Below are 10,440 nucleotides of genomic sequence, written 5' to 3'. Positions count from 1 at the left end.
TTTGTAGCCAGCCCAACGCAGACCGTCTTCATTACACAATGTTTCAACTAAACATAGAAGACTCTTAACGCCCAACTTCCGGTCAACATTTACGATCTGATAAAGTATGTAGCTCACTGCGTTCCGACTACAGGCAATCTAAGTATATACAGAAAACGTTCGGCAACTTAATTTTGATTGTCATCTGCAGATCTACAACTTCAAAAATATCTGAAAAATGATTCAACAAGCACTCACAATGAACAGTTTTAACGTCGAAAGTTAACGATTGTACCGAGTTATAGGGCGTACATTTTATATATAATTCCATGAAAAATTTATCTGTTTGACGACATCGTATACTCATTGTTTGCGGAGCCACACGACTTCTCGTCGATCTATTTATCACATGAACATACATTTCATTTCATTTGATGTATAGTCGAGGATGCAAATATATTGTCGCGATCTGGGTTTTGGTTCGCGGGATTACTTTCATTTAATGAGTAAAACGGCCCCTCGCACTGGAGATAATGCAGATGTTTGCTTGGTATTTTCTTTCATAAATCCGATCAAGTTGAAATTATGGTACACCAAATGCCATCTTAACCAATCAGACATACGGATACAATCGAGTGAACTTACCGTCATTGTCTCGCGCTGTACCGACGCCAAAGGAAGTCTGCCATGGGCAGGCAAGGGGGTCTTCACCGAGCTTGCGCTGGACGGCCATAGTTACAATAAACAGAGTTATTTAGAATATTTTCAATTATATTTGTGAAGGGAAGGCAGTGACAATATTGTCGCGGAATCTCCACGATAGAAACTTGTGTGGACATTTCCAGTGTAGATAGTATTGTGAAAACTCATTAAAGTTGGCTCTGAGTAGCTAAACTTGTAAATATTCATGAACTCTGTGTAACTTCTATGCGCCTGAACTTTGACTCTTTACTAATGACATGCACAAAATTTGCATGCTTATTTAGATCATTTACATCAGTATAAGTCTTTTCTAATTTCTTGTCTAGCTTTTTCTATTTTGATTGTGAATACGATAAAGATGGTTTTGTCACAATACAAGAAAACAAACTATACAACTGGATATGAGATTGGAACTCCTGGAAGTAGAAATATTTGTCTCTGCCGATTCTCAAAGATGTCAACTGCACATAGATTTTTGTCTGTGCCAAACAATGTTTAGGAGTTCTTTCTAAGTGAATTAAAGTTGTTGCTGCATTATCAACTTTTGTCACGTGATTCACTACGCTGCCCTCAACTGCTGACCTGTGATGCTGCCAAAACTTAACTGACTTCACAACATCTGGTGCCGAAACCCGGGAATGGAACTGGTGGACTGAACTGGTGGGAATGGAACTGGTGGACTGAACTGGTGTGAAGAAACTGGTGGACATCACAGAAACTACGGAAGTGGAGAACTGAACTGAAAGGGACTGATCTGGAAGAGGAGAAGACTTAAGAAGAACACTACCACAACTTTGGGCTGCAACTTAAGAGGATATACTGAAGACTCTACCCGTGAAGACTGGGTGAACAACTGTAGAAGCAACACTGAAGAAACTAAAGTTTTTCAACGCAGAAGAAACTGCAAGAACTTTCATCAAGTGGTGAGCTCCATCAACTTTCAACTAAACTTCACTGACTTTAGAAACTTCAAAGATGTCACTCCCAAACTTAAAGGACTGAGAACTAGGTATAAAAATCTACTAGAACGAGAACTGTTCAAAGCAGACGCCAGATTGAAAAGTTCAAAAAATGACGATGAGGAAATTCAAGAATGGAAAATTAATGCAACAAAAACTAAACTGAAAGACTATGTTGAGAAGTTTGAAGATGCACTGCACTGATAGATTATCCTTATTGGTTGAAGAAACTAAAAACTTAGAAGAAAAGGAAAAACTTGACGATGAAGAGGTCAAAATAACTGACCTTATGGCTGCTGTGGGAGACTGTGTCGGTGAATTAACGGCATTAGAGAACAGTATTCATGTAAAGCAAATGACTGTACAATCTAGTCTAGCCAAACAGATGGAAAGACTGGTCGAAATTCAAATGCAGACTCAGTTTCAAACTCAGAAACTACTGGAAGCCCAAGAACAACAACTTGAGCGGCACTCGTATCCATCTGGAGAATTGCAATCTGAATCTGCTGTTCCATCTCCAGTCTCCGTGAAACTGCCTAAACTTGATTTGGTATCATTTAGTGGTGATGTGCTTGCATGGAAAGAATTCTGGGACTCTTTTGAGTGTACTATACATCAGAACTCTCATCTGTCACGAATAGAGAAGTTCAACTATCTGAGGAGTAAACTTCATGGTGATGCATTGAACGCTATATCAGGTATGACCCCTTCAAATGAGAACTATGATGTGGCCGTGAGATTACTTTGTGAGAGGTTTGGAGATAATCAAACTGTAATTAATGCACACTACTCGAAATTGATCAGCCTGACAGTATCTGCAAATCAAGCAGGCAGTCTACGAACACTATACGATGGTATTGAAAAACACTTAAGAAGTTTAGAGGCCATTGGACAGGATGTTAATCAGGACATTTTTGTTTCTATCATCACGTCTAAACTTCCCAAAGAGGTACTGTTCCAGCTCGAGCTGTAAAAGGGGTCTAGAGAGAAATGGACAGTATGTAAACTCAGAGAACTCCTTGAACGGTATGTCATGGCTGCCGAAGCAACTGATAGGCAGACATCACACAACTTTCCTTCCACAAAGGACAAAGCAACCCCTAAGAAGTCACCATCAGCATCCAAGCTGTACGCAGAATCATCGGTATCATCTGCTCAAGCCTTGGTTATTGGTGAGAGGGGACCAACTCATCAAGCCAGTGAAAAGCTAAATCCTAAGAAACGTTGTCATTTCTGTGAACAACACCACTGGAGTGATGAATGCACGAAGTATTCAACTGTTGAAGCAAGAAAAGAGAAGGTCAAAGGTCAGTGTTATATCTGCCTAAAGAAAGGACATCGATTGAAAGACTGTGTTGTCAATAAGCCATGTTTTTTCTGTCGTCAAAGAAAGAATCACCATAGCAGTCTTTGTCCTAAAAAGTTCCCATCTACAAGGAAAGAGAACACTCTCCTCACTCAAGGACTTCCTAAAGATGCTGAACCCAATACAGAAAAGGCTCTAATGGCTTCCGGAGAAATCGTTCTCATGCAAACTGCCACTACTATGATCAAAAATCCAGACTCTTCATTGAAACAGTCTGTTCGTATCCTGTTTGATTCCGGAAGTCACAGATCATACATCACAGACGATCTTGCAAGAAAACTAAGACTGAAAACTGGAATTGTCGAAGAGATGTCTATTGTCACATTTGGAACTCAAAACTCAAAAGTGATCAAATCTCCAGTGACTACATTGGACATTTGTCTTCGAGATGGTTCTGTTATGACTGTCACTGTAAACATTGTGCCACAAATCACCGGAACTTTACACCGAATGCCAATTAACACTGAGACATTTCAGAACTGGGACATTTTGTGGAAAGATATCCCTTTGGCTGATTCACTACCTCAGGAAACTGAAACTTCCACTATTGAACTACTTATTGGTAACGACTACTATTTGGATCTGATCCTGCCACAGATAGTTGAAGTCCAGCCTGGCCTTCATTTACTTGGTTCCAAACTTGGATGGATACTTACTGGAAGAACACCAGGTAATCCTGAACCAGCAAACGAGCCAAGTATGTTAATACTCACACTTGGTAGTCAACTTGGCAGTACGACTCCTATGTACACCAGTCCTGATTCTTCACTTAACGTAACGCCAAATCCTGCAGACTTCTGGAGTATGGAAGCAATCGGGATAAGAGACTCTTATGAAGAATCGGATGATGACAGAGCACTCGAACACTTCAATGAAACTGTGAAATTTGAAAATGGAAGATACCATGTCAAGTGGCCTTGGAAAGAGGAACAGCCTGACTTGCCTGAAAATCGTGAACTTGCCTATGGGCGTTTAAAGACATTGGTCCAGAAACTGTCCAAGAACCCAGATCTTCTAGAAAAATACGATGCCATTATTGAAGAACAGAGAAGAAGAGAGATAATAGAGCAATTGACAGACGCATCTGAAGTAGGACACAAAAAACACTATATACCACATCATGCTGTGATTAATCCCATGAAGACAAGCACGAAAGTAAGAATAGTGTATGATGCCTCTGCCAAAGTAACGAGGGACTCTAAGAATCTCAATGAATGTCTCTACCGAGGACCTGTCATGCTGAAAGATTTATGTGGACTATTACTACGTTTCAGACTAAACAAAGTTGCCATGGTAGCGGACATTGAGAAAGCCTTTCTACAAGTGGGACTTCAAGCCCCTGATAAAGATGTTACTAGATTTTTCTGGTTAAAGGACTGTAAAATTCCAAGGGTAGATGGCAACCTTCAAACCTACCGATTCTGCCGTATCCCGTTTGGTGTGATTTCAAGTCCTTTTCTTCTAGCCGCCAAAGTGGACCATCACTTAAAGAAAGATGGAAGTCAGACCGCACAAAAGTTCAGAGACAATATCTATGTGGATAATGTAATTACCGGAACTGATGCTCCACAATTCGCTTACAACTTCTACACTGAAGCAAAGAAGATCTTCTCAAATGCTTCCATGAATTTTCGTGAGTGGACATCCAACTCAGAGTTACTATTGAACCGTATACGTGAGCAAATAATTTCTGACAACGCTCCTCAGTTCAAACTAGCAAAGTCTGTCTTGGACAAAGTATGGATGAATGTCATCATGGACCGTGGTGTCAGAAAGTACATGACTGATCAAGGCATCAAATGGCAATTCGTCGTTGAACTTGCTCCATGGATGGGATGATTTTATGAGACACTTGTTGTATGTGTTAAGAAGTGCCTACGGAAAGCTATAGGAAAAGCATGTCTCACGTACGACCAACTTCATACATTGATGACGCTGAAGCTGTTGTGAACATCCGCACTTGTTTACGTAGATGATGATATCAACTCATCAATAACCTTGACTCCAGCAGATTTCCTAACTCTTAATCCGAAGACTGGAATGCCCGATGCTGAGCCTGACTCTGATGATCCTGACCTAGAGTACAAACCCAGAATGTCATCTGCTGAGAAACTCTTACAAACCTGGAAGAAAGGTCAACGACTTCTCAACGGATTCTGGAACAGGTGGAGAGATAGTTACATACTCAATTTGAGGGAGAGAAGCCAGAGACATTTAAGTGCACCAAGAATTCAAGCTCCTTCTCAACCTAAGACTGGCGATGTTGTGATTATCAAGGACAATTTGCCTCGTGGATCATGGAACTTGGGGAAAGTTCATGATCTGATTCAAAGAAGAGATGGAGAATGTCGAGCTGCAAGGATGATTCTGCCGTCCAGGAAATGCATCAATCGACCTGTGAATCTACTGTATCCAATAGAATGTCCAGAGGCATTAACTCAGGAAGATTGTAACCTGCAAACTGTTCAAGCCGATGAAACGAAATCAACTAAACCAGGAATTCAACGACGCCCTTCAAGACGAGCTGCAATCGAAGCAAACAAAAGACTTGCCCAACAACTTAGCCAATGATAAACAAATATTAGTTGTGCGGACAATTTCTTGCCCAGGGAGTGTCACAGAATCTCCATGATAGAAACTTGTGTGGACATTTCCAGTGTAGATAGTATTGTGAAAACTCATTAAAGTTGGCTCTGAGTAGCTAAACTTGTAAATATTCATGAACTCTGTGTAACTTCTATGCGCCTGAACTTGGACTCTTTATCTAATGACATGCACACAATTTGCATGCTCATTTAGATCATTTGCATCAGTATAAGTCTTTTCTAATTTCTTGTCTAGTTTTCTCTATTTTGATTGTGAATACGATAAAGATGGGTTTGTCACAATACAAGAAAACAAACTATACAACTGGATATGAGATTGGAACTCCTGAAAGTAGAAATATTTGTCTCTGCCGATTCTCAAAGATGTCAACTGCACATAGATTTTTGTCTGTGCCAAACAATGTTTAGGAGTTCTTTCTAAGTGAATTAAAGTTGTTGCTGCATTATCAACTTTTGTCACGTGATTCACTAAGCTGCCCTCAACTGCTGACCTGTGATGCTGCCGAAACTTAACTGACTTCACAACAAATATCGAGACGAGACAGTAGCTCTTATTCTGGGAGGTGTCTTGGCTTTCAAAATATGACGAGCTTGCGATCTTGGCGAGCCCGTAAAGTTAGGTTCTATGGCATCCACTGTGACCCAAACTGAGTACATGGCCACAGCGAACCGTAACCACCTGTATCCGCAGGTGTAAACTCGATCGCGATCCCAGTAGACAATGTTTATGTCTGACGAACTTAGAGTGACACTTATCTCGACGGTAGATACCTCTAACTTTTGTCACCTGAAGGAAACTCTATTCTGTTCTCCTCGTCAACTTTCAATAACACATCCATAGCACTGTAATGCAGAGTTCAGGCTACAGCGCGACAGCTGATGTCTTCGCCACAGCGCTGCGCTGCAGCTTCGATTCCGATCGAGAATTTGCGGAATATGTATGTGATGAAGGAAATTTATCGTTATTCGTCTAATGATTTGATGTTTTTGCCTTTTGCCTCATATGGTACCAATTTATTCAGTTGAAGTTACATTGAGCGTAAGCTTTTGGGTTTGTCGCCAGGATCAACCAGTGTGCGAAATTAAGAGAAAACAGCTTTAGGTCAAAAGGGCCTGCACCAAGCCAAAGCTTCAGGTCCTTACAGAAAACTGCCAGTCCTCAATAAATGCAGTTGTTAATGACAATTAAATTCAACTTCTGCATCAATACGTAGCTTTTTAATGTTGTAATATTTAATGTTTCATATCCTTTTATCAATAGAGTCAGTAAGTATTCACTCAAAAGGACTATCGTTTACATAGATTGCAGAATAGAGTAAGTGAATAATCATGAATCATTCATCTACATGATCTGGGATCTGAAAAAGATCAAAGCCCTCATCTCCTCACTGTCATGCACACACATTTATCAATGTTTCCACCATTGTGGGGGGGGACTATGGGACTAACAGGAGAATTTGACATTTTTTTCCTAGCCATGTCAAATACCCCACTCTCGGACTATAAAATTATGTCAAACACCCAGAGGCCGGGAATACAGGCTCATGCACGGGCTTAATGTGGCTGATGAAAGCGAGAAAGTTTGTCTCTCATGACTTTCTATGGGGGTGGTGTTCTCTAAATTGCTGTGTACAATTGTACACTACACCTGGGCATGTAATATTGTGATTTGAAAAAGGTTGGAGAGCTGAAAATCACTTCTGAAATTAGCAAACGCGAGTGGTAGAAGAGTGAGTGAATAGCTCAGTACTCTGACCGTCATGAGTAAGGGGAATATATGAATATTTTTATTTATTTATTTATTTTTTTTGCAAACATTGATCACTACATCTTTTTATTGTTATGTAAAACAGAAGGGAGAACATACCTGGTATGAATTTTGATATGACGTACGGATTATTTTCAAAATTTTCAAACAATAAATATGCTTAAATGTGGCTTCTGTTGCATTCATGAAGAAACAGATGAAGTTATACTTTTAATTAAAAGGACAAGTATCGTAACTTTCTCTCGATTATAGAAATTAATTGCAGACAACATGAATGGCACACGTCACCACTCGCGGAAATGAATGTATATTTTCTAGTCGAAAAGTTTTGCCTGAGCGATTGTTAGGTCTCATCGCCCTTGGAAAGCATAAAGTTATAAAATGACTCTGAAAAGTTTGACAGACGCTTGATACTGCTGAAAACCACGATCAGTTAATCAGTTAATGATACCGTAAAATCTTAAAAGACGTAATTTTTTGCGACATTTAGGCCTACAGCCCAGGATGACGGTGAGTTTTGCATGCCTGTCGTAAAACGGTATACATCGAAACAATTTGAAGCCCTAATCTCGGGCTCTGAGAGTATACACGACGGATCGTGCAACTCGACAAAACCGTTATGATAAGGCCGCTCTGTTTTATAAAATGTACACTTGTTATCACGTCGATATATCGTGGCAACAGTCGGCCTTGTGAACTTTGGTTAAAGACCAACGAGCAAGCAAGATGTTCTAGCGGTCCACAAATGCAGCGAAACGTGAACTTGACTGCAGGTAGCACAATTGGGCTGTCGTGTAACATCTAGTCCTTGTATCGGGCGTAGTTCAAAACCATAGAGGTAAAAAATACCTCCATGTTCAAAATCAAATATGTTTATTAGTAATCAACAGCACTGTTCTCGTAGTAGGTTTTTGTCTTAAACTCTTGTATGAACCGTTTATGTTTTGAACGCTTCAATTGAAAATCAAAGCAAAGAAAACGGAGTCAGTTTGATAAAATGAAGGGATGTATTATGTACATTTGTGTACATGTAAATCCCAAACACTTAAAGAGCGGACTTAGTGTGAAGTGATACTGGGTGTTGTTGTCATATGACACAGATATGCTAACATTACCAGTGTTACACTCACTAGACGAGTATTATTATAATATTGTATCGCATTGTGGCACCAAAATCAATCCATTCCATTGCTAGAATTTGCATGCACGGACGTAATTCATACTGACCTGAATGTAATCAACTGCACCGTGCTATGCGCGTCGATCGGAGGGGTTAGACTATTCGTAAATGTAAAAAATCGCAAGACAAAAAAATTGCTATGTTGCGACATTGTCGACCCCCCCCGGTCTGGCGTACCATAGCGATCGAATTCCCCACTACCAGGACACGAAGTGCGATCAATATCCCCTGTTGTCCCGCACTCCCATGGCGGAAAAAAATTATAGGTGCATGGCATTCGAGTCTGAATTATATGATTCAGAGTCAGTCATCATCGGCATCTGTTACAGGTCTTGACGGAGAAATTTTATCATTTATTCCAAATTTCAGTCGGTCATTATGACCTACATGTTGCTAAAATCCTTCGGCCCGACGAGAATTCTGTCGGTCTCGGACGTTAATTTCGCACACAGGGTTCAACGTTCCACATTGAGCCGTCCGTGAGACTACACTGGAGCACTAGCCGCGACGGCATCCCCCATTCTATTCTTTGGAAAAGCTACAAAAGCCTTAGCGACTGAAAATTTCATTTTGAATTTATCACATTACCTCTTCGTAATCAATTGCGACAGATCGGTCTGTGCACGAAAGTGCCACGGTGAGGTCGGTGCTGGAAAAAAGTTCCGGTTGATGACGTATAACCCGGAAAATTCGGTATTCTTATTCGTCCTGTTCTGCGTCACACAGGTGGCACTTTGGGCCAGTTCATGTGATAAAGCGTAAAATTTCACACTAATGATCTCACAGGCTTTAAATTTCAATATAATTTCACACGGAACTCTCTGTGTTCATAAAATGTTATTGCGTACGAATAATATCTCTTCATTTCTGAGTATCCTGTATAACTTGTAATGAGACGATCAAATTCGTACTCCATTTCTTCACGGTCACTCGAAAAAGTTGTGGGGCGACCGATATTTAAAAAGTATTTGTATCACAATGATGAGAAATTGCTTCACTTAATTGTCGCTTCACTTAATTGACGCATTCAAGCAGGCTATTTTGACATCTAAGTTGTAGTTGTAGAGTTGGACACACTATCAGAATGGGTCAAATCTGTGAGGAAAATACAGTGGAATTTGATCGAGTGTCCGGTTTGCCTTGCAGAGCTCGACGAGTCTACATGTTGCTTATCATTAGAAAAGTAAACATTTGCAACAAATTGAGTCTTCGTCTTTGGTTGGTGTTAGATTACAACAGCGCGCTGCAAACGTTTCCCATACACTGTCTCGTCACGATCACAGCAGTCGTTTCAGTATGTCACTCACAACAAGCATAACACTGCACTACATGCACATCACCAGTTTTCTTTTAGGTGTTTACTTTTAAATTGGGAACTTTATGAAGAAACAAGTAAATTATTTTTACAAAAAAAAACTTTTCTTCTCCTCTCGATGTCAGCAATCACGACAACAGTTCCTTCAGCATGCAGTCTGTAGCATTGCCAGTGCAGTCTACTCTATCAACAAGTTTGACACGATACAAGTGACACTGAATATTGTCAACCAGAAAATGCTTAAACACTCCTGCATGAAAATTTAATCCCGCTTTCTCTTTTGTCTCAGCTAAATGAAACTCTCTCACTTCTCTGAGCTACAAAATAGACTTGAAGAAAAGTGTTGATTTTGCACATTCAAGTGCAATTCAATGAACACGGTACATTTTGTGCCATTGAATAACACACACAGTGTTTCTGAAATGATTCACTGTATTTTGGCACTGAATTTCCCGGACGGCATCATACACGGCAACGGGTTAGCATGGAAGGGACGGTGATAGCTCTCTGCCTTCAAAATATTCTTCACCTTGCTGAAGAAATACAATGTTCTACTATAATAAAA

General features: G+C 40.2%; 3 protein-coding genes across 3 annotated transcripts; all 3 read left to right on the top strand.

The window, feature by feature from the left end:
• The first annotated feature begins 1,812 nt into the window (after positions 1-1,812).
• LOC139144337 (uncharacterized) lies at positions 1,813-2,613 on the top strand. The gene has a single exon (XM_070715038.1). The coding sequence runs from the start codon at positions 1,813-1,815 to the stop codon at positions 2,611-2,613; it is 801 nt and encodes a 266-aa protein (XP_070571139.1).
• A 60-nt stretch (positions 2,614-2,673) lies between these two features.
• LOC139144336 (uncharacterized) lies at positions 2,674-4,845 on the top strand. The gene has a single exon (XM_070715037.1). The coding sequence runs from the start codon at positions 2,674-2,676 to the stop codon at positions 4,843-4,845; it is 2,172 nt and encodes a 723-aa protein (XP_070571138.1).
• Positions 4,846-5,046: 201 nt separating this feature from the next.
• LOC139144335 (uncharacterized) lies at positions 5,047-5,577 on the top strand. Its single transcript, XM_070715036.1, has one exon. The coding sequence runs from the start codon at positions 5,047-5,049 to the stop codon at positions 5,575-5,577; it is 531 nt and encodes a 176-aa protein (XP_070571137.1).
• Positions 5,578-10,440: the final 4,863 nt, after the last annotated feature.

The sequence above is a fragment of the Ptychodera flava genome, chromosome 11 (assembly GCF_041260155.1).
Source record: "Ptychodera flava strain L36383 chromosome 11, AS_Pfla_20210202, whole genome shotgun sequence".
NCBI classification, from domain to species: Eukaryota; Metazoa; Hemichordata; class Enteropneusta; family Ptychoderidae; genus Ptychodera; species Ptychodera flava.
This window is presented reverse-complemented; position numbering and strand designations above follow the sequence as displayed.

Excerpts from the sequence above, each read along its gene's own strand:
- LOC139144335 (XM_070715036.1), top strand. The coding sequence starts at position 5,047 with ATGCCCGATGCTGAGCCTGACTCTGATGATCCTGACCTAGAGTACAAA.
- LOC139144336 (XM_070715037.1), top strand. The coding sequence starts at position 2,674 with ATGGCTGCCGAAGCAACTGATAGGCAGACATCACACAACTTTCCTTCC.
- LOC139144337 (XM_070715038.1), top strand. The coding sequence starts at position 1,813 with ATGTTGAGAAGTTTGAAGATGCACTGCACTGATAGATTATCCTTATTG.